At 46.7% G+C, this 24779-nt stretch overlaps 1 protein-coding gene across 5 annotated transcripts in view; it reads right to left on the bottom strand.

The window, feature by feature from the left end:
- VAV1 (vav guanine nucleotide exchange factor 1) overlaps positions 1 to 24779 on the bottom strand; it is an 85014-nt gene that overhangs the window by 37232 nt on the left and 23003 nt on the right. The window contains exon 1 of one of the 5 annotated variants that reach the window (XM_025367153.1): positions 4394 to 4429. The exons of the other annotated variants lie outside the window; for them this stretch is intronic. Within the exon in view, the coding sequence (XP_025222938.1) occupies positions 4394 to 4429 (36 nt within the window). Of the gene's footprint in view, positions 1 to 4393; positions 4430 to 24779 lie in introns of those variants that run through there. 5 annotated transcript variants of the gene reach the window in all.

Genomic DNA, 24779 nt, shown 5'->3' with positions numbered 1-24779 from the left:
GAAGCCACCATGCCTGGCCATCCCTGAACTTCCTTATTTCATGAGCCAAAACATTCCTTTTCTTGTTTAAGTCAGTTTAGATTGGGTTGCCATGGCCTGCAACCAAAAGATATTAACTAATGAAATGGTCGGGCACTTGTAACATGGCCCCAGCTTTTGAGTATCTGGAAAAAGAAAAAGAAAGAAAGAAACCTTCATATTCTTGCATTTGCCAAGTATTGGCTCATCCAACATCCCAACAGGTTCAGCACTCTCTGAAGTTCCCCAGATCCTGAAGAATTCTAACCAGCCTTCCATCCACCAGCCTCCCACAGCTTGTAGACTTGGCTCTCCCATGGCCCCCAACACTCTCCATGAAGTCAGTGTGGACCAAGAGTCCTAAAGCAGACTCATCAGGAGAGTTGGTTAAAATTCATCATCCAAAGCCACATATTGTATGCATCTATTTATACGAAATGTCCAGTACAGGTAAATCCACACAATGGAATATTACTCAGCCATAAAAAGGAGAAAATACTGTTCCACACTACGACATGGATGAACCTTAAAAATATGCTCAGTGAAAGAAGCGAATCACAAAATGCCATGTATTGTACAATTCTATTCATAGGAAATGTCTGGAATAGTTCTGAGACTAGAAGTCCAAGATCAAGGTGTTGGTAGGGTTGGTTTCTTCAAAGCACAGGTCCCATTCTGTGAAATGAAATAGCACAGCCAGGCGCGGTGGCTCAAGCCTGTAATCCCAGCACTTTGGAAGGCCGAGACGGGCGGATCACGAGGTCAGGAGATCAAGACCATCCTGGCTAACATGGTGAAACCCCGTCTCTACTAAAAAAAATACAAAAAACTAGCCGGGCGAGGTGGCGGGCACCTGTAGTCCCAGCTACTCGGGAGGCTGAGGCGGGAGAATGGCGTAAACCCGGGAGGCGGAGCTTGCAGTGAGCTGAGGTCCGGCCACTGCACTCCAGCCTGGGCCACAGAGTGAGACTCTGTCTAAAAAGAAAAAAAAAAGAAAAAAAAAAAGAAACAGCACATCACAAAGTGTTTTCACAGATCACTTGTTTCTAGTTTTTAGGACTGGATATTCATACGTTCCTATGGGCTCGATAGGTTCAGAAACATAACTGCTTAGATTTTACAAAAAGAGTATTTCAAACTTGTTGAACCAAAACACAGGTTCAGTTCTGTGATATAAAACAGCACATCACAAAGTGTTCTCATGGATAGTTTTTCGTTTTTGTTTTTGATACGGAGTCTCACTTTGTCCCCCAGGCTGGAGTGCAATGGCACGATCTCAGCTCACTGCAACCTCTGCCTCCCGGGTTCCAGCAATTCTCCTGCCCCAGACTCCTGAGTAGCTGGGATTATAGGCGCCCACTATCACACCCAGCTTATTTTTGTGTTTTTAGTAGAGATGAGGTTTCACCATGTTGGTCAGGCTGGTCTTGAACTCCTGATCTCAGGTGATCCACCTGCCTTAGCCTCCCAAAGTGCTGGGATTACAGGTGTGAGCCACCGCGCCTGGCCAGCTTGATTTTACTTTTTAGGACTGGATATTTGTAGATTCCTCTAAGGGCTCGTTTCAGTAGACAGTCACCTTCTCTCTGCACTGTGACGTGGTCTTGCCCTGCCTGTGCCCTGGTTTACTCTTGTTATAAGGACATCAGTCATAGTGCATTAGCCCACACAGATGACCTCGTTCTAACTTAACTACCTCTGTAAATACTCTATATCCAAATACAGCCACATTCTGAGATACTAGGAGTTAAGACTTCAATGTATACATTTTGAGGGACACGGTTTGACCCATAACACAAAAGAAACTGTATTCCAAGAAGAGGGAACAGCGCATGCAATAGTCCTGAGGCAAGACCTTGCTTAACATGTTGGAGGAACAGCAAGGAGGCCCATGTGGCTGGAGGTAGAGTGGGTGAGGAGGAAGAAGAGAGGAGGACAGGGAGATGACCAAGACATTTATTATGAAAAAATAAATTTCTGCTGTTTAAGCCTCCAAGCTTCTGGTACTTTGTTATGGCACCCACGCAAACAAATACACCCTGATATCCAGAAGAAAGTTCCTTGCTGGCCGGGCGTGGTGGCTCACGCCTGTAATGCCAGCACTTTGGGAGGCCGAGACGGGCGGATCACGAGGTCAGGAGATCGAGACCATCCTGACTAACACAGTGAAACGCTGTCTCTACTAAAAATAAAAAAATTCGCCGGGCGCGGTGGTGGGTGCCTGTAGTCCCAGCTACACGTGAGGCTGAGGCAGGAAAATGGTGTGAACCCGGGAGGCGGAGCTTGCAGTGAGCCGAGATCGCGCCACTGCACTCCAGCCTGGGCAACAGAGCGAGACTCCGTCTCAAAAAAAAAAAAAAAAAAAGAAAGTTCCTTGCTAACTTCGTCTTTCCTCAAAGTACACATTTTCTATGAGACCTCCTCTAACCACCCTATTTAAAATCACACTCCCAGGTTGACATGAGCCCAGGAGTTCAAGACCAGCCTGGTTAACACACAGAGACCCTGTCTCCACAAAAAATAAAAAGTCAGCTGGGTGTGGTGGTGCACACCTGTAATCCCAGCACGTTGGGAGGCAGAAGTGAGACAATCACTTGAGCCCAGGTGTTCAAAATCAACCTGGGGCCACATAATGAGATCCCATCTCTACAAAAAAAATTTAAAAATTAGCCAGGCATGGTGGTGCATACCTGTAGTCCCAGCTACTTGGGAGGCTGAGAGAGGAGGATTGTTTGAGCCTGGGAGGTGGAGGCTGCAGTGAGCCATGACTGTGCCACTGCACTCCAGCCTGGGCAACAGAGCAAGATCCCATCTCAAAAAATAAATATATACATAAATTAATGAAAATGTAATAAAATCCCACTCCCCTACTCTGGCGTTTTCTATCCCGTTAGCTTTGCTTCACTTGTGTTTATTGTTCATCTCACCCAAATAAAATGTCAGTTTGAAGAGGGGAGGACCATCATTCTGTTTCTGGAATGCCCAGCAACTATGACAGTGCCTTGTGCGGAGGAGGCCCCTGGTATAGGTTTGTTAACTGGACGGATGGAGGTGGGTCCTGGGAATATGCATATTAACACTCTCTTTTTTTTTTTTTTTTTTTTTTGAGACGGAGTCTCGCTCTGTCGCCCAGGCTGGAGTGCAGTGGCCAGATCTCAGCTCACTGCAAGCTCCGCCTCCCGGGTTCCCGCCATTCTCCTGCCTCAGCCTCCCGAGTAGCTGGGACTACAGGCACCTGCCACCTCGCCCGGCTAGTTTTTTGTATTTTTTAGTAGAGACGAGGTTTCACCGTGTTAGCCAGGATGGTCTCGATCTCCTGACCTCGTGATCCACCCATCTCGGCCTCCCAAAGTGCTGGGATTACAGGCTTGAGCCACCGCGCCCGGCATGCATATTAACACTCTCGTTAGGTGATTCTGACATACCTGCAAACCCCTACTCTGTGCCCCCTAATGTAACAATATTTGCAATTTTTTTTTGGCTGGGCGCAGCGACTCATGCCTGTAATCCCAGCACTTTGGAAGGCTAAGGCAGGCAGATCACTTGAGGTCAGGAGTTCAAAACCAGCCTGGGCAACATGGTGAAACCCCATCTGTACTAAAAATACCAAAAAAAAAAAAAAAAAAAAAAGAAAAAAGAAAAAAGAAGCCAGGCATGGTGGCAGGCACCTGTAATCCCAGCTACTCAGGAGGCTGAGGCAGGAGAATCGCTTGAACCCAGGAGGCGGAGGTTGCAGTGAGCTGAGAGCACCACTGCACTTCAGCCTGAGCAACAAGAGTGAGACTCCGTCTCAAAAGAAAAAAAAAAAAAATTGCATTTCTTGGATGCCTACTACGCATGGTTAGGCAGTCAGATTAACTCCATTCTCATAACCACACTGTGAGTGTTTATGCCTTTTTGAGATGGAGTCTTGCTCTGTCACCCAGGCTGGAGGGTGGTGGCACCATCTCAGCAACTTCCGCCTCCCAGGTTCAAGCGATTCTCCCACCTCAGCCTCCTGAGTAGCTGGAACTACAGGTGTGTGCCACCACGTCCAGCTGATTTTTGTATTTTTTGGTAGAGATAGGGGTTTCACCATGTTGTCCAGGCTGGTCTTGAACGCCTGACCTCAAGTAATGCACCTGCCTCAGCCTCCCGAAGTGCAGGGATTACAGGCATGAGCTACCACGCCCATCTATGTCCATTTTACCTAAAAGAAAGCAGGCTTAGATTGGTGTAAGGGTTCTGGTTGAGATTAACAGCAAGAGTAAGTTAGAGGAGGAGCTGCAATTAAATTCCGAGATGGTGTGAATCTAGAACCCACGTTGTGTGTGTGTGTGTGTGTGTGTGTATGTGTGTGACAGAGAGAGACAGACAGAGAGAAAGATGCTCTCACTCTGTTGTCCAGGCTGGAGTGCAGTGGTGCAATCATAGCTCACTGCATCCTTCGCCTCCTGGGCCCAAGCAATGCTCCCAACTCAGCCTCCCGAGTAGGCAGGACAACAGATGTGTGTGTGCCACCACACCCAGCTAATTTTAAAAATGTTTTTGTAGAGACAGAGAGTTTCATTATGTTGCCCAGGCTGGTCCTCAAGCAGTCCTCCTGCCTCAGCCTCGCTAAACGTTGGTTATTACGTGTAGGAGCCACAATTCCCAGCTAAGCCCGCTTTCTTAACCACAGCCTTTTCTCTTTACCTTGTGTGTAGTGGAAACTAGCATGGGCTTCCACCCACCGTGCTCTCAATTTTCAGCATGCTACAGGGATAACAGGGACTCCTCCCAGCAACTCTTCAAGGTAAGTAATATTATTATCCTCATTTTACAGAGAAGGAAACTGAGGTGAGACACACAGCTGGGATGCAAACTCAGTCAGCATGACTTCCAAGCCTGTGTCTGACCATTATGCCATAGCTGTGTGTGCGCGAATTGATTTGATACTTAGTGTCTGTTGTAACCCTGTTTCTCTCACTTCCATGTGTAGAATGTATCATCTTCTCAATTGCTGCCACAGTCTGTAACCCATTACATACGGAACATGAACTTTAACTTTAACTCTTTTGTGCTTAAGAAGAGAACTTTCCATCCTCCTACAAAACTCATATGCTACAAACAGAAGCAACTGTCTGACGGGTGTAATGGCTCATACCCGTAATCCCAGCACTCTGGGAAGTCGAGACGAGAGGATCACTTTGAGGTCAGGGGTTTGAGACCAGCCTGAGCAACGTGGAGAGACCCTGTCTTTACAAAAATTTCAAAAATTAGCCTGGTGTGATGGCCAGTAGTCCCAGCTACTCGGGAGGCTGAGGCAGGAGCATCACTGGAGCCCAGCAGGTAGAGGCTGCAGTGAGCTATGATCACGCCACTGCACTCCAGCATGGGCAACATAATGAGACCCCGTCTCAAAATAAATAAATAAATAAATAAATAAATAAGCAACTGTAGAATAAAAATGGTTCAAACAATGTTATTACATTCTAGGCAGATTCCGTTGCTTGCCCAAGGCTCTGACCCAAGATGTGTTCTCTCTTTGTCAAAAAGAGACATTTGCAACAGAGACACATGAAAGATGCGGTAGCAACTCACTATTCATTCCTGATCAAAAGAAAGAGGGGGAAAAATCTCTTGGCAAAGTAAAAATGGAAGGGAACTTCTGTAACCTGATAAAGAAGGTCTTCCAAAAACCTAGACTGAAAGACTATATACTTAATAACGAGATGTTGAAAAGATTCCCTTTGAAATCAGAACGACGCAAGGGAATCTGCCATCACCATTTCTATTCAACATTGTATTGAAGATCTCAGCGTGTACTGCAAGACAAGACAGAAGGAAAAGGGAAAGAAAGAAAAGAAAGAAAGAAAGAAAGAAAGAAAGAAAGAAAGAAAGAAAGAAAGAAAGAAAGAAAGGAGGGAGGGAGGGAGGGAGGGAGGGAGGGAGGGAGGAAGGAAGGAGAAAGGAAGGAAGGAGAAAGGAAGGAAGGAGAAAAGAAGAAAGAAAGAAAGAGAAAGAGAGAAAGAAAAAAGAAAGAAAAAGAAAGAAAGAAAAAGGAAGAAAGAAAGAAAGAAAAAGGAAGAGAGAGAAAGAAGGAAAGAAAGAAACGAAGAAAGACAGGGGTCATTTTTACAGAAGAAGCAATCGTCATCATAGAAATTCCCAAAGAATATACAGATAAATTGCTGAAATTAATAAAATTATTTAGCAGTGTGGCTGAATCCAAAATCAATATACAAAGTGTACTAAGTGTCAGTACATAAGCAAAAATAACTCACAAATTGTTTTTTTTTTTTTAAAAAAAAGATAACGTGTGAAATCCTAGAGTAAGCAAAACTAACCTATGATGAGAGAAATCAAACCAGTGGTTGCTTCTGGGGCAAGAGAGAAGGTAGAGATTGACTCACAGAGGCCGCAAGTGGTGGAAATGTTCTGTTTTGATAAGGGTGTGGATTGCACAACTGTCCACAGTTGCTAGAACTGATTGAATGGTAAAATGAAGAATTTAGCATTTCACATAGAGAAATCAGACTTTGATTTTAAAAGGATACTATTGACCATAGTCTAGAAGATGTGAAACAAACCGATATAAAGCTAGTGACCTAAACAAAATAGAATGTATACGAGTTCCTTTCTAGCAAGACTCAATGTTTTGTTTTATTAATTAATTTATTTATTTATTTATTTATTTATTTATTTATTGTTTTGTTTTGTTTTGTTTTTGAGACGGAGTCTCGCTCCGTCCCCCAGGCTGGAGTGCAGTGGTGCGATCTCAGCTCACTGCAAGCTCTGCCTCCCAGGTTCACGCCATTCTCCTGCCTCAGCTTCTTGAGTAGCTGGGACTACAGGCGCCCGCCACCGCGCCCGGCTAATTTTTTTGTATTTTTAGTAGAGACGGGGTTTCACCGTGGTCTCGATCTCCTGACCTCGTGATCCGTCCGCCTCGGCCTCCCAAAGTGCTGGGATTACAGGCGTGAGCCACCGCGCCCAGCCGTTTTGTTTTATTTTATTTATTCATTCATTGATTTATTTTTAGAGACAGGATATCACTCTGTCACAAAGGCTAGAGTGCAGTGGCACGATCATAGTTCACTGTAACCTTGACCTCCTGGGCTCAAAAGATCCTCCTGCGTCAGTCTCCCAAGTAGCTGGGACTACAGGCCTATGCCACCATACCTGGCTAATTTTTTTTAAAGATTTTTTATAGAGACAGGGTGTCACTATTGTCACCCAGGCTGGTCTTCAACTCCTGGCCTCAAGCGACTCTCCCACCACAGGCTCTCAAAGTGCTGAGATTACAGGTATCAGCCACTGAACACAGCCCCAAGACTTAAAGTTTTAAAATCTTCAGTTCTCTCCAGAATTGAGCCATAGATTTAATGCAATTACAATTAAAAACCCCAGAATGTTTTCTCCTTGAACTTGACATACAAATCCTAAGATTTGTATAAAACACCTCAGTCATGAGTAGCCAATATACTCCTACAGAGGGAAAATAAAGGGTACAAGTCCCACCAAATATCAAGACACCATAAATCCACAGTAATTAAGACAATGTGTTTGTAGTTGCCAGCCTCCAAGACGGCCCCTAATGGTCCGTAGCTCCTAGTATTCATACATAAGTTAAAAATGCCCTTTTGTAATCCCCTCTCACATTGAACCAAGACTGGCCATGTGTCACAAAAAGAATAGGGTGGAAGTAACAAGATGTGAGTTCTCAAGACTAAATAATGAAACATATTGAAGCTCCACTTTGGTGTCTTGGACCACTCACCAGCGACCATGTTGTGAGGCCACTCAATCAGTCCTGTGGGGAGCCCCAGGTGGAGAGGAGCTGAAGCTCTATGTGACCCAGCCATTCAGGAAGTAGATCCTCCAGCTAAAGCCTTCAGATGACTGCAGCCCCAGCCGACATCTGTGTGCAACGTCATTAGAAACCCCAAATGGGAACTGCCTAGATGAGCTATTTCAGAATTCCTGACCCAGATAATCCATAAGCATAATAAATGGTTGTTTTACACAATTAAGTTTGGGGATAATTTGTTACCCGGCAATAAATAGGTAACATAAGGAGAAAGACCAATGAACCAACATGAAGGGTTTATGCCTACTGTCTCATGTTGTTGTAATTCAATTATATAATGCATAAAAAAAGCTGGACGTGGCCGGGCGAGGTGGCTCACACCTGTAATCCCAGCACTTTAGGAGGCCGAGGCAGGCAGACCACGAGGTCAGCAGATGGAGACCATCCTGGCTAACACGGTGAAACCCCGTCTCTACTAAAAATGCAAAAAAATTAGCCAGGCGTGGCGGCGGGCACCTGTAGTCCCAGCTACTTGGGAGGCTGAGGCAGAAGAATGGCGGGAACCTGGGAGGCGGAGCTTGCAGTGAGCCGAGATCACACCACCGCACCCCAGCCTGGGCCACTGAGCGAGACTCCGTCTCAAAAAAAAAAAAAAAGGGCTGGACATTTCAAGTTCTGGAAATTATCATTATCATCATGATAGTGATATTATCATCAGCACCATCAACACCATCACCATTCTCATCATTACCATTCTTATCATTATCCTCATCGTCATTATTATCACCACCATCACCATCATCGTTACTATTATAACCATCACCACCATCATTACCACAATCGTATTCATGACCATGACCATCACCACCATCATCATCATCACCATCATCATCTTAGCTCCAGCTCGGAAACCCAAGAGCATTCACCGACCCATCGATTTTTGTATTTTTGGTTGTTTTTGTTTCTGTTTTTGTTTTGAGACAGAGTCTCCCTCTGTCACCCAGGCTGGAGTGCAGTGGCGTGATCTTGGCTCACTGCAACCTCTGCCTCCCAGGTTCAAGTGATTCTCGTGCCTCAACCTCCCCAGTAGCTGGCATTACAGGCGCCCGCCGCCATGCCCAGCTAATTTTTGTATTTTCTGTTTAGTAGAGACAGGGTTTCACATTGTTGACCAGGTTGGTCTTGAACTCCTGACCTCAAGCAATCTGCCTGCCTTGGCCTCCCAAAGTGCTGGGATTACAGGCATGAGCCACTGCATCCGGTCAATTTTTGAAACTGGAAAAGACCTCAGAAATTAACTAGTTTTCAATCTTCGTCACTCAGAGAGAGAAACCCAAGGAGCGAGAAGAAGGGTTTACTCAAGAGCATAAATCAAACTGAGTGTTACTGCCTCCAAGCCCTTAGTTCTATTCCTCTGCATACCTCGGGCAGAGGCCACTAAAGACCCACCAAAATTCGTGCTTTCTCTTCCATAATATGGAATTGCTGCTGGAAAATGGCTGCCCAGCTAAGGACTGCATTTCCCATCTCTCCTCGCATGTGGATGCAGTCATGTGACTGCTTCTGGCCAATAGAATAAGAGCATTTGTCATAAGCATCACTTTCAGGGCATTGTATTTGAGGAGAAATTACTTCTCCATACCTACTCTCTTCCTATTTTCTGCAGGCTGAGACTCTAAGGGATGGCAAAACTGCAAATGAAAGTAGCCTGGGTCCCTGAATTACTCCGTGGGGAAAAGCCCCCTGACCTGGAACCAGAAGCACATGCATTGTACTGTTTTGTGTACAAGAAATAGATTTTTACCATGTTAAGTCACTGAAATGTCTTGTTTGTTACAGTAGCTGGTGTTATCCTAAGGAATACCCTTTGGGCCAGAGTTAGCTGTGATGTATCTGTCTGATCCTCAGAGACCTCACGACTCTCCATTCCAGCTTCTCTTGCCAATTCTTACAGTAATTATATACAGGGAGATGAATAAAGGACTGATGTCTGGGCTAAAAGTTCCTCTCCTATTTGCCTGGTGAACTCCTACTCATCCTTCAAGGCCCATCTCCAATATCTCTTCTTCCAGGAAGCCTTCCCCAGTGTCTTCAGCCAAGCAGAGTCCTCATTCTCCCCCCACTGCAGCCTCCCTTAATATGATGTCCCTCCCCATCCCAGGCCTGACAACGAAGATGCCTGTGCTGGGCTCTCTCCAGATGAAGTCAGAACCCAGGGTTGTGTCACCTCTGAATCCTGAACATCACATGGTGGCATGCAATAGTAGCCAATACAATTTATTGAATAAATAAATGAGGCTGGGCATGGAGGCTGACACCTATAGTCCCAGTACTATGCGGGGCCAAAGAGGGTGGATCACTCGAAGTCAGGAGTTCGAGACCAGCCTGGCCAACATGGTGAAATGCCGTCTCTGCTAAAAATACAAAAATTAGCTGGGCATGATGGTGCGTGCCTATAATCCCACCTACTTGAGAGGCTGAGGCAGGAGGATCACTCGAACCTGGAAGGTGGAGGTTGCAGTGAGCTGAGATTGTGCCACTGCACTCCAGCCTGGGCAACAGAGCAAGACGCTATCTTAAAAAATAAAATAAAATAAAAGTAAATTAGGCCAGGCGCGGTGGCTCAAGCCTGTAATCCCAGCACTTTGGGAGGCCGAGACAGGCGGATCACGAGGTCAGGAGATCAAGACCATCCTGGAGAACACAGTGAAACCCCGTCTCTACTAAAAAATACAAAAAACTAGCCGGGCGAGGTGGCGGGCGCCTGTAGTCCCAGCTACTTGGGAGGCTAAGGCAGGAGAATGGCGTGAACCCGGGAGGCGGAGCTTGCAGTGAGCTGAGATCCGGCCACTGCACTCCAGCCTGGGCGGCAAAGCGAGACTCCGTCTCAAAAAAAAAGAAAAAAAAAAAAAAGTAAATTAAATTAAATTACATTTTAAAAAATGAATAATAGAGTAACTAGAAGATAGTCTGTACCTCCGTTCCAGACCAGGACCAAGGTTTTGGAACAACAGTTGAAAGCATGCCTTTTCATTGCAATCCATTTATTTGCTTACAGCTGGGGAAACAGGTTCATTCTTTCAACAATGGGCACCTCAAGCTTAAGAGGTCCAAGATTGATATCATTCCCCTTTCAAACTTGCTCTCCCTCCAGCCTCTTCACCTCATAATGGCTCCATCACCACCCAGCAATTTGGCTTAGAAACCCAAGATGATTTTCAACACTCCCCAATCCTTCAGAATCAAGTTAGAGTAATTTTTTGAGACAGCATTTCTCTCTTGTCGCCAGGCTGGAGTGCAGTGATGTGATCTCGGCTCACTGCAACCTCCGCCTCCTGGGTTCAAGCGGTTCTCCAGCCTCAGCCTCCTGAGTAGCTGGAGTTACAGGCGCCTGCCACCACGCCTGGATAATTTTGTGTATTTTTAGTAGAGGCAGGGTTTCACCATGTTGGCCAGGCTGGTCTAGAACTCCTGACCTCAGGGGATCCACCCACCTCTGCCTCCCAAAGTGCTGGGATTAAAGGCATGAGCCACTGCGCCCAGCCAAGTTAGAGTAATTTCATAGGAGATCGTCTACAAGCCATGAAGAAAAATTGCATGGTGGCTCACGCCTGGAATCCCAGCACTTTGGGAGGCTGTGGCAGGTGAATCACGAGGTCAGGAGTTCGAGACCACCCTGACCAACATGGTGAAACCCCATCTCTACTAAAAATACAAAAATTAGCCGGGTGTGGTGGAATGCACCTGTAATCCCAGCTACTCGGGAGGCTAAGGCAGGAGAATTGCTTGAACCCTGGAGGCGGAGGTTGCAGTGAGCCGAGATCGTGCCACTGTACTCCAACCTGGGTGACAGAGTGAGACTCCGTCTCAAAAAAAAAAAAAGCTTCATTTACAAAAACAGGTGGCAGGCTGCATTTGGCCCACAGGTCATGGTTTGTTGACCTGTAATTAGGTTTTCTGTCATTTGCAAACTTCTTGTGGACATACCCACTGCCTTGATGGAACACCAGACCTTGTTAGACGGGAGGAGGCTGAGGGAATCAGCACATAAACCCCTTTAGCATCCAAGACACTTCCATCAGGGCAGTCCAGAGGCTCCAGGCTGGCCTTTCCTTCCTTCCTTCCTTCCTTCCCTGCTTCCTTCCTTCCTTCTTCCTGCCTTCCTTTCCTCCTCTCTCTTATTTTCTTTTTTATTCATATATATGAATAAATATTAATATGTATAATATTCGTATGTGTGTGCATGTATATATACACACATACATATGTGTGAGCTGTATAATTATTTCATTATATATTACAATGTAATAATAATAGAAATAAAGCGAACAATAAATGTAATGTGCTTGATTCATCCTGAAACCATCCCCCCAACTCATATTATCTATATGAAACCATGCCCCCGACTCATGTGTGCGTGTGCATGTATATATATGTTTGTGTGTGTGTGTGTGTATATATATATACATATATATATCTGTAGAGGTGGGGTCTCACTATGTTGCCCAGGCTGGTCTTGAACTCCTGGGCTCAAGTGATCCTCCTGCCTCAGCCTCCTAAGGCGCTGGAATTACAGATGTGAGCCGCCAAGCCTGGTCTCTTTTCTTTGATTTTGTTTTCTTTGATTTTGTTTTGTTTTGTTTTGTTTGAGATGGAGTCTCACTCTATGGTCCAGGCTAGAGTGCAGTATTGTGATCTTGGCTCGCTGCAACCTCCACCTCCCGGCTTCGAGTTATTCTCCTGCCTCAGCCTCCTGAGTAGCTGGGATCACAGGTGTGTGCCACCATGCCCAACTAATTTTTGTATTTTTAGGAGAGATGGAGTTTCACCATGTTGGCCAGGCTGGTCTCGAACTCCTGACCTTAGGTGATCTGCCTGCCTCAGCCTCCCAAAGTGCTGGGATTATAGGCATGAGCCACTGCGCCCAGCCTTACCACCCCTTTCCATGGCAATTACCTGATCACCCAAAAGTTACTACCCTTTCCCTAGAAATTTCTGCATAAACTGCCCCTTACTCAACATGTAATTAAAAGGAGGTATGGGATGGGCACGGTGGTTCATGCCTGTAATCTCAGCACTTTGGGAGGCCGAGGCAGGCAGATCACCAGAGGTCGGGAATTTGAGACCAGCCTGGCCAACATGGCGAAACCCCATCTCTACTAAAAATACAAAAATTAGTCAGGCGTGGTGGCAAGTGCATGTAATCCCAGCTACTCAGGAGGCTGAGGCAGGAGAATTGCTTGAACTTGGGAGGCGGAGGTTGCAGTGAGCTGAGATTGCACCACTGCACTGCAGCCTGGGCGACAGAGCGAGACTCTGTAGATAGATAGATAGATAGATAGATAGATAGATAGATAGATAGATAGATAGATAGATAGATAGATAGATAACTATCAATAGGACTGCAAAACTGCCCTGAGCTGCTACTCTCAGCCTGTGGGTAGCCCTGCAAGAGCAGTCATGGAGCTGCAACACTGCCACTGCAATAAAGCTGTTTTCTTCTACCCTACCACTGGACTCACCCTTGAATTCTTTCCCTAGCCTGTGAGCCTTCTTGGGTGAAACCAAGAACCCTCGCAGGCTAAGCCCCACTTTGGGGCTTGCCTGCCGTGTGTTACATTCTCTGGATTTGGACAAATGTATGATGACAGGTATCCACTATTATAGTGTCATGCAGAGTATTTTCACGGCCGTCGAAAGCGTCCATGCTCTGCCTATCCATCCCCCCTTTCCCACTAACCTCTGACAACTACTGATCTTTCCCCTGCTTCTACAGTTTTGCCTTTTCTGAAACATCACATAGCTGGTATCACACAGTATGTAGCTTTTGCGACTGGTTTCTTTCACTTAGTAATATGCATTTGGGCTTCCTGCGTGTCTCTTCATGGCTTGCGAGCTCGTCTCATCTCTCTTTAGTCCTGAATAATATTCCATTGTCTGGGCTGGGTGTGGTGGCTCACACCTGTAATCCCAGCACTTTGGGAGGCCGAAGTGGGTGGATCACCTGAGGTCAGGAGTTTGAGACCAGCCTGGCCAACATGGTGAAATCTCATCTCTACTAAAAATACAAAAATCAGCCAGGTGTGGTGGTAGGTGCCTGTAATCCTAGTTACTCAGGAGGCTGATGTAGGAGAATCGCTTGAACCTGGGAAGCAGAGGTTGCAGTAAGCCAAGACCACACCATTGCACTCTAGCCTGAGCAACAAGGGTGAAAGTCCATCTCTAATAATAATAGTAGTAGTAATAATAATAATAATAATAAGATACCATCGTCTGGATGCACCACAGCTTTTTTATCCATATGAGGTGGAACTTGACTCCAGAGGTTCAGCTCAGACAACGGACCAAATTGAGGACTAGCTAAAACAGGGCTGGAGCAGAAGCACCTTTCCGTAAGACATGCCCACCAGTGTGCCATGGCAGTTTGCCATTGTGATGGTAACGCCAGCAGCTACTACTCCTTTTCCATGGCAATGACCCGACAACCCAGAAGTTACCATCCTTTTCCTAAAAATTTGCATAATCTGCCCTTTAATTTGCATATAATTAAAGTGGGTATAAATACGACTGCAACACTGACCACTCTGGGCTCACAGCCTGTGGGGTAGCCTGCTCTGCAAGGAACAGGACTTCTGAGGCTGCCGCTATGCACTTTCACTTCAGTAAAAGCTGCTAACACCTCCAGCTCACCCTTGAATTCTTTCCTGGGCAAAACCAAGACCCCTCCCAGGCTAAGCCCCAGTTTAGGGCTTGCCTTGCCCTACATCGCATTCACCTACCGAAGGACATCTTTGTTGCTTCCCAGTTTCAGCAATCATGAATAAAACCGCTACAAAGACTTGTGTGCAAGTTTTTGTGCGGACATAAATGTTCGACTCCTTTGGGTAAATAGAGGACCTCAATACCTAGTACCATGTCTGGCATATAGTAGATGCTCAATAAAATCTGTCAAATGAGTAAATCTCCCTTTGACAGTGGAAACAACTGAGGCTCAGAGAGGGGATACCGCCCGTCCAGGGCCACCAGCACTGTGAGCCCAAAGTGTATGCCTCTAACCTCTGTACAGCACTGTCTCTTTGAACCACACTAAGCTGCTCCTGATGCCTCCTAGCGAGTGGCATAATGAGGGCAGTCATGGGCAGGCAGGTCACCAGAGACAATAGAGCAGATGGTTGTGCCTGTGGCTCAAGGGAGGAAGTTCCCCCCTGACCTCAGGGAGATCAGCTGAGCCCTGAGACAGCTTCCTTCCAGTCATGTGATGCCTCAAAGAGGGGAAAGGGGGCATGATTCATCCCCTCTCTGGGCTGCGGTGGGGCCAGCTACAGAAAGGGGCTCCGTCAGACAGCAGCAGTGACTGCAGTTAGACCACCAGAAAGGACTTCCTGGTCGCCCAAAGAGTGTGAGAAAGTGGCAAAGGACAGGAGATCCTTTAAACCAACGTAGGAGGGGCATGTGAGGACAGTTCCTCCCTGCTGGGGGCAACCCCCCTCAGTGCCCCTCTTCCTTCCTCCAGGAAGAGGCGGGCACCCCCATTGTGCTGGCATCTAGCCCATATGCAAATCAGCACCCAGGCGCCCTGCGGCGAACCCTGAGGTTCATTCTTCCCCATTTACCAACCAGTCTCCCATTAACAAAACCCCTGCCCAAGAAGAAGAAAGAGCCAGAGAGGTCGGCTGGCTTTCCACGCTCCTTCGGGGAAGCAGTGTGCAGGGACAGAGGCCTCTGGGGTCTGGGAGAAGGGGACCCAGAGCCAAGCATGATGGCTGCCATCGACTCCCCACCCCCACCCCAGCCCCAGGGAGCCGGCCGGAAACCGGAAATGCCTGTTACCAGGGCTTGGTTGGGGAGACAGAAAAAAGGGTGGGTGGAGGGCCCCTTAATCAGGCAACCTCAAGCTCCCGAGGGTTCCCAGAGAGAGGGGGTGTGCTGTGCACCCTTTCAAAGCTCCAAAGCAGAGGTGCACAGTGTGCACGCCTCATCCTAGCCCTCAAACCCTTCTGCCCCATCCCCTACCACCCCAGCACACACGCCACTTTTCAGCACCGGTGGGAGGGTCAGGCAGATCTGGGCTCCCAAACCAGCCCAGCAAGCTGAGGGAGCTTGGATGGGTCATTTTGCTTTCCGTTGATTCAGTTGACACATCTGTACATCGGGAATGAAAATACTTGACCAAATGTTTGTGGTAGAGCCTGGTGTGAAACCCAGCACCCCAGACCTGGTCATGCATTAATTCAGCAAGCATGTATGGAATGCCTACCGTACGCCAAGCACCAGAACCTGGTGGTGGTCAAGGCAAACAGAGCTCTGTCCTTACAGGGCTCAGGTAATCCAGCCAGGAGACAGACACTAGGCAGACAGCCACATGAATAATTGATGATGAGGGTGGTGAGAGGGTGTGCCGGGAAGCACAGAGAGCTACCGGACCTGGTTAAATATAGGAAGCACCTGGTAAGGCTTTGGGGTGGTGCAGGAGAGAATGGTGCCATGCAGGTGACAAAGAGATGGTGAGTGGCTGGGTGCGGTGGCTCACGCCTGTAATCCCAGCACTTTGGAAGGCTGAGGCGTGTGGATGATCACTTGAGGTCAGGGGTTCAAGACCAGCCTGCGCAACATGGTGAAACCCTGACTCTACAAAAAATACAAAAAAAAAAAAAAAAAATTAGCCAGGCGTGGTGACAGGCGCCTGTAGTCCCAGCTACTCTGGAGGCTGAAGCAGGAGAATCGCTTGAACCCAGGAGGCGGAGGTGGCAGTGAGCCAAGATCACGCCACTGCACAGCCTGGGCGACAGACGGAGAATGTCTCAAAAAAACAAAAAGCAAAAAACAAAGCAAAGCAAAAAAAGAAGCTGGGCGTGGTGGCTCATGCCTGTAATCCCAGCACTTTGGGACGTCGAGGTGGGTGGATCACTTGAGGTCAGGAGTTTGAGACGAGCCTGGCCAACATATAGTGAAACCTGTCTCTACTAAAAATACAAAATTAGCTGGGTGTGGTGTTACATGCCTGTAGTCCCAGCTACTTGGAAAGCGGAGGCAGGAGAATCGCTTGAACCCAGGAGGCAGAGGTTGCAGTGAGCAGAGATCGTGCCACTGTACTCCAGCCTGGGCAACAGAGTAAGACCTCGTCTCAAAAAAAAAAAAAAAAAAAAAAATTGAGACAGATAGTGAAGCAAAGAAGAGAAGCGTGCTGAGCAGCTGGCAGGAACATCACCTGGTGGATCCACTTTGGAAAAGTTGGTACATTTTCCTTGTTATTATTATTATTTTTTTGCCTCGCAATTCCAGCACAAAGGAAGAAAAGTTGGTACATTTTCTTCTTATTAAAAAAAAAAAAAAAATTAAGAGACAAGAGTCTTACTATGTTGGCCAGGTTGGTCTCAAACTCCTAGACTCCAGTGATCCTCCCACCTCATTTCCCCAAAGTGCTGGGATGACAGGCGTGAGCCACCGTGACTGGCCTGGTAAGTTTTCTTAAAACGTTAAGCATGCGCTTATCATACGATATATTACATTCCCAGGCATTTACTCAAAGAAATGAAAGCACATGTCCATACAAAGACTTGTACAGAATGTTCATAGCAGCTTGATTCTGTTTTCTTTTCTTTCCTTTATTTTTTATTTTTTATTTTTTTTATTTTTGAGACAGAGTCTCACTCTGTCACCCGGGCTGGAGTGCAGCCTGGCACAATCATAGCTCACTGCAGTCTCAAACTCCTGGGCTCAAGCAGTCCTCCTGCCTCAGCCTTCCAAAGAGTTAGGACTACAGACATGTGCGACCATACCCAGCTAGCAACTTGATTCATCATAGCCAAAAGCACCATCAGCAATTCAAACCTGGACCAAGGGGAACATCACACACCGGGGCCTGTCGGGGGTTGGGGGGCTAGGGGAGGGATAGCATTAGGAGAAATACCTAATGTAGATGATGGGTTGATGGATGCAGCAAACCACCATGGCACGTGTATACCTATGTAACAAACCTGCACGTTCTGCACATGTATCCCAGACCTTAAAGTATAGCCGGGCGTGGTGGCTCACGCTTGTAATCCCAGCACTTTGGGAGGCTGAGGTGGGCAGATCACGAGGTCAGGAGTTCGAGACGAGCATGGCCAACGTGGTGAAACCCTGTCTCTCCTAAAAATACAAAAAATTAGCCAGGCGTGGTGGCGCACACCTGCAGTCCCAGCTATTCGAGAGGCCAAGGCAGAAGAATGGCTTGAACCCGGGAGGCAGAGGTTGCAGCAAGCCGAGATCGCGCCATTGCACTCCAGCCTGGGAGACAGAGCAAGACTCCATCTCAAGAAAACAAAGCGAAACAAACAAATAAAAAATCTCCATCAAGTGACAAATGGATAAGCAAACTGTGAGGCGTCCGTACAACAGAATGGTAGACTGATAACATACAACAACATGGATGAACCAGGACAACATCATGCTCAGGGAAAGCAGCCTGTCACAGAAGACCACAGATGGTACCATTCCACTTACATAAAACTCCAGGAAATACAAACTAACCGACAGTGACTAACAGCAACTCAGGAGGTACCTGGGAATAAGAGGTGGGAGGAGAGGGAGGCAGGGAGGGGTGGGATAAGAGAAAACTTTGAGAGGCAATGGATATGATCCGTTGATTTCGAGACTGGGGTTCATAGTTGCATACATATGTCAAAATTTATCAAATCAGGCCAGGTTCAGTGGCACACACCTGTAATCCCAACTACTCAGGAGGCTAGGGTAGGAGGATCGCTTGAGCCCAGGAGTTCAAGGCCAGTCTGGGCAACATAGGGAGACGCTGATTCTTTCTCTTTTTTCCCTTTTCTTTGGGTGGCGGGGAAGGGGAGAGACAGGGTCTCACTCTGTCACCCAGACTGGAGTGCAGTGGTGCAGTCATGACTCACTGCAGCCTCGACCTCCTGTGTTCAAATGATCCTCCCATCTCAGCCTTCCGAGTAGCTGGGACCACAGGCACATGCCACCATGCCCAGCTAAGTATTTTATTTATTTATTTATTTATTTATTTATTTATTTATTTATTAGCAATGAGGCTGGTCTCACTATGTTGCCCAGGCTGGTCTTGAACTCCTGAACTCAAAGAATCCCCCTACATCAGCTTCCCAAAGGGGCGAGATTACAGGCTTCAGGCACCATGCCCTGCCAACACTGTTTCTGAAAACAAATCTAGAAATTAAAGAAAAAATTGTTTATCAAATCATATATATATATATATATTGAGATAGAGTCTCACTCTGTTGCCTAGGCTGGAGTGCAATGGCACAATCTTGGCTCACTGCAGCCTTGCCTCCCAGGCTCAGGTGGTCCTGCATAGATAGGATGATTATCAGCCTAGAGAGTGGGCGGGAGAGTATGGGGTGGAAAATAAGGAAATAATGTAAAACATCACTGGTCAATAATGCAAAATATAGCCTTAGTCATATTTTTGCTCCTCCTTTTTTTTTTTTTTTTTTTTTTTTCTGGACGAACTTCTACTCTTGTTGCCCAGGCTGGAGTGCAATGGTACGATCTCAGCTCACAACAACCTCTGCCTGCGGGGTTCAAACAATTCTCCCGCCTCAGCCTCCTGAGTAGCTGGGATTACAGGCATGCGCCACCATGCCCAGCTAATTTTGCTGTTTTAGTAGGGGATTTCACCATGTTGGTCAGGCTGAGTCTCGAACTCCCGACTTCAGGTGATCCACCCACCTCGGCCTCCCAAAGTGCTGGAATTACAGGCGTGAGTCACTGTGCCCAGTCATTTTGCTCCTACTCTTGGTAAAACATATTGAATGAGAGATAAATTTGTATTCTTTATAATTCAAACTATTCTTGCTTTAGAGTGTGAAGAGGGGAAAAAGGGTTCCAGGCAGAGGGAAGAGCAGGCAAGAGGGCTTTGGTCATTCAGACACTCCTTCATTCACTATGCAATTTTTTTTTGTTGTTGTTGAGACTGAGTCTCACTCTGTCACCCAGTCTGGAGTGCAGTGGTGCAATCTCGGCTTGCTGCAATCTCCGCCTCCTGAGTTCAAGTGATTCTCCTGCCTCAGCCTCCCAAGTAGCTGGGATTATAGGCGCCGGCCACCACACCTGGCTAATTTTTGTACTTTTAGTGGAGACGGGGTTTTATCATATTGGCCAGACTGGTCTCCTGACCTCAAGTGATCCACCTGTCTCGGCCTCCCAAAGTGCTGGAATTACAGACATGAGCCACAGTGCCTGGCCAAATATGCAAACATTTATTGAGCACCTACTATACACCCCGTACTGGTCTAGGTGCTGGAGATACAGCTATGAACCAAAGAGATAAGCATCTCTGCCCTCATGGAGCTGATATTCTGGCAAAGGAAGACAATGAATGTATTGTAGGAATATATTACATAGCTTGTCAGAAGGTGGTTAAGTGTTAAGGGAGAAAAAAATAAGTAGGAAAAGGAATGGAGACTGTCAGGAGGGGGTGCAATTTTAAATAAGGAGGTCCAGGAAGCCTCATTAAGAGAGTGGCATTTGAGTAAAGGTTTGAAGGAGGTGAGGGGACAATCCAGGTGGGTGTCTGGAGGAAAAGCATTTCAGGCAGAGGGAATAGCCAGTGCAAAGGCCCTGAGGTTAGTGCAAAGGCTCTGAGAAAAAAGCATTTCAGGCAGAGGGAACAGTCAGTGCAAAGGTCCTGAGGCCCTGGCATGTTGGAACAAGGAGATCTGTGTGCCTGGAGCAGACTGAGCAAGAGGGAGGGAGGGAGGAAGGGAGTCAACCAAGGGTGGTCTCAGGTGCTGATCTGCCTAAACTGTGGCCGTGTAATCAAAATGGGGCAAGTGGTTGTCACCCCAGGCACCCCACATCCTGCCATATCTCCCAGAGTTCCTATAAAGAAGGACAAATAAATGATTGTGAAGCCTTTGAGGTATTTCTCCCACCTCTCCCTAGAGTACACAATAGCAAATCAGGTTGAAGGCAATAGACCCACATCCTTGGAGTGCTTGAACGCTGTTGTGGTTTGTATGTGCATGTGCTGGGAATGTATAATCCCCAATGCAACAGCGTTGAGAAGCAGAATCTTTAAGAGGTGATTAGATCACGGGGGCATATCTCTTTTTAACAGGCAGCGAGAAGGAAAGCAACGTGTCCTGGTAGCTCATGGCAGAGACGGTCACAAGAAAGGAGATCTGGGCTTGATCTAAGAGTGGACTAGCCGGGCACAGTGGCTCACGCCTGTAATCCCAGCACTATGGGAGGCTGAGACAGGAGGATCACGAGGTCAGGAGTTTGAGACCAGCCTGGCCAATATGGTGAAACCCCGTCTCTACTAAAAATACAAAAATTCACTGGGCGCGGTGGCACGCGCCTGTAATCCCAACCACTAGGGAGGCTGAGACAGGAGAATCACTTGAACTCCGGAGGGGAAGGTTTCAGTGAGCTGAGATCACGCCACTGCACTCCAGCCTGGGCGACAGAGTGAGACTCCATCTCAAAAAAAAAAAAGTGGACTAAACCCCAAAACCAGCAGGACCAGTGGAGCTAAGACGTACCACCCTGTGCCAGGACATAGTAAACCGTTACATATCATCAGTTCTCAGACCAATAGCAATATGGACAGCTCCCATCAATTGAGAACCAGGCTCCTTACCCATTAGAGTTATAAATAAAATTAATTCAATGAATAAATAAAAGTACTACGCCTTGGGTGAAGCAGTTCGTGTGCATTACAACTGTCTCCTCTGGTCTTCAAAACGATCCTGCAATAAAGTAGGGCTCCTATTTCGCGAGCGATACACAGAGCTCAGAGAAGGAAAGCCATTTGCTCAAGGTTCATGTAGGTAGGTCATTAACTTGATTGGTTAATGACCCATCCCCTTCCTTTGTTTTGCACTGCCAGGAAGAGAACTACATTTCCCAGGCTCCTTTGCACCCTGCTTCCTAGATAGGTTCAGCCAATTGGAGGTCCTTGCTGGTGCCTAGGGTAGGAAGAGAGAATCCAGTGTATGGCTTCTTGTCGCGAAAACCGCAGTGAAGTGACACTGAGTGATTTCCAAGTAGGTTAGAAGAACGCCTTGCGGCTTCTGGCTTGATCTTTGGAGGAATACTTGCTCTATTTCCGGGTTTCTTGAAACCTAGTCGCCATGCTGTGGGGAAGCCCAAGCCGCTTGGAGAGCCCACAGGTAAGTGCTCCAGTCAATAGCCCCAACTGAGCATAGCCTCAAGTCCTCCTAGCCCAGACACCCATCATGTGACAAAGAATCCTCCAGAGGATTCTAGTTCCCAGAAAGTCAAGGTTTCTCACCATGGAGCTGAGACACCATCATCACTATACCCTGTCTGAATTCCTGAGTCATAGAATCTGTGAGAATCAAAAATCATGTTTTTCTTACATCACTCAGTTTGGAGTGCTTTGTTTCACAGCAATAACTAATAACCTAAATATATGATTGTGCCAACACCATGGATTTGTTGTGAAAATTCAAAAGTGTTAATAAGTATTAAGTACCTAGAACAACACCTGAACATAGTGGGTGCTCATTAAAGTGACCTATTGTTTTTGTTGCTATTCATGACACTTTCTGAATCTACTCCTCTCAATGGCATTGGTCTCTTGACACCACACCCATCTGGTTATCCTCTTTGTCTTGTTTTGTTTTGTTTTGAGACAGAATCTCATTGTGTCGCCCAGGCTTGAGTGCAGTGATGCAATCATAGCTCACTGCAGCCTCAAACTCCTGGGCTCAAGTGATCCTCCTGCCTTGGCCTCCCAAAATGCTGAAATTACAGGCATAGGCCATCACGCCTGGCCTGGTTTTCCTCTTCAGTCACTGTATTCTCCTCTCCCCAATGTTTCTATGCTGTTACAACCTAAGGCCCAACCCTCAGACCACCTCTTTCCCCTGTCTCTTCTTTGTCCCAAATAATTTCACTCATTGATAAATGATTCATTACCAATAAACAAAAAAACTGATAATTGATTTATTACCAATAAGTCATTTATCAATGAGTGAAATTTACCCTTGGTAAATAAATAATTTACTGTTGATTTATTGGTAAATAAATCATTTATCAATATCACTGGTAAATCATTTACCAATGATTTATTTACCAATCACTTAACAGATACTGCTTGAAGCACTTTACAACTTTACAATTATTACCTCATTTTTAATTCTTATAACAACCCTATAAGTTAGGGACTATTTTTATCACCATTGATGGGAAGATGGGGAAACTGAGTCACGGAGCGGTTCTGTGTGTGGACAAAAGTGGCCCCATCTTGGATGCTAATCACCATGTTGACTTCTGATTAACCCCAGTCCCGGGAACATCTCCTGAGTTCTACGTTATTTGCTGTCCCTAGTGTAAGAACATATCAAAGCAAACTTGATATTATCATACAAATTATAGGCTGTGATGCACATGGTGTTCTTGCCTGTTCTGGAGGGCTGCCTTTAATTGTCCTGCACGTTTTCCTATACTATATAAGCCCTGGGGTCTGCGAGGTAATGGTGCAGAGAAGTACCTGTCTTGCCACCGCCCAAGACCATGTTTCCGTCCATAAGCTCCCCCACAAATCACCCTTTACCAACAAACAGGATTTGTCTGCTGCATTCTTTGGTGTCTTAGCTCCTTCTGCATTTGAGGTCACTTTTGATATATGGCCCTTTCTTGAAGCATTTGATAACTTGTCCAAGATCCCACAGCTGTGACTGGAACCTGGACATCCCAAGCAACTGGAGTCCATGTGCCTAGCACTGAGTCCCTCGGTCTCAGCGCTGTTGACATTTGGTGGGAGAGGGGCCTGTCCTGGGCATTGGAAGACACTCAGAAGCATCTCTGGCCTCTACTTAATAGATACCAGTGCACACCAGGCCCTCCAGTAGTGACAACTGAAACTGTCTCCAGGCATTGCCCAATGTCCTCTGGAAGGACAGAGTTACTCCCCTCACCTCGTAGTTAAGAACCATGCACTGGACAGGCATGGTGGCTCATGCCTTGTAATCCCAAAATTGAGGCTGGGATGGGAGGATCGCCTGAGCCCAAGATGTCAAGAGCAGCCTGGGCAACATAGTGAGACCCTGTCTCTACAAAAACAAACAAACAAAACAAAACAAAACAGAAAAAAGAACCATGTGCTAGCCATTATGCTGTACTGCCTTCCTTCCCTAGCTTGATCGAACTCTCCAAGACCTGTTCCTCCCCTGGTCTTCCCACCACAGTAGAAGATACCCTAATTCACGCAAGTCCATAAGCTGCAAACCTAGACACCACCCTGCCTCCTCTTCTCATTTCATTTCATTTCATTTCTCTCTCTCTTTTTTTTAAAATTCTTGGCTTCCTGGAATATGAGACCTGCCTCCTTTTTTCATCCACCTCTTTTCATCCACCCCCACCCTTCCTCCTTAATGAAAATGTGAGCTGGATCCATGACTCCTGACTCCCAGTCAAGGCCACCATCACTTCTTATGGGGATGCCTTCATCAAACTTCTTTTTCCAGATCCCTCTGCTTTTTTTGTTTCTTTTTGTAGAGGTGGGATCTCACTATGTTGTCCAGGACGGTTTCAAACCCTTGGCCTCAAGTGATCCTCCTACCTCAACCTCCCAAAACACTGGGATTGCAGGCATGAGCCACCACACCTGGTCAGGGGCCTCTAAACCATTGATCTGCTTAAATGCTCCAAGGATTTCCCATCCCCCTTAAGTTCCACACACATCCCCATAGCCACTTTAACTAAGTGCCTTCCTCCTAAACCTCATTCTTTACTATTCTCCTTCCACTCACTCCCTTCCTTCCAGAAGCTCCTTCATTCTGATTCTTCTCACCTTAGGACATTTGCACAGTCTTTGCTCTCTCTGCCTCATGCTTCCCAGAGCTGGCTCCTCCTCCTTCAGCTCTCAGGTTTCCTTGACCACCCTCCAGAAAGCATGCCCTCCTCTTCTTCTTCCCCTTGATCCCTGGGTTTGTTTCATCTGTGATATTTATTACAACGTGCCAGCATTTTGTCTGTCTATTTGTTTACT

Source organism: Theropithecus gelada, chromosome 19, assembly GCF_003255815.1.
Source record: "Theropithecus gelada isolate Dixy chromosome 19, Tgel_1.0, whole genome shotgun sequence".
In the NCBI taxonomy this organism is placed as follows: Eukaryota; Metazoa; Chordata; class Mammalia; order Primates; family Cercopithecidae; genus Theropithecus; species Theropithecus gelada.
The sequence above is the reverse complement of the archived record's forward strand: the minus strand, read 5'-3'. Positions and strand labels throughout refer to the sequence as shown.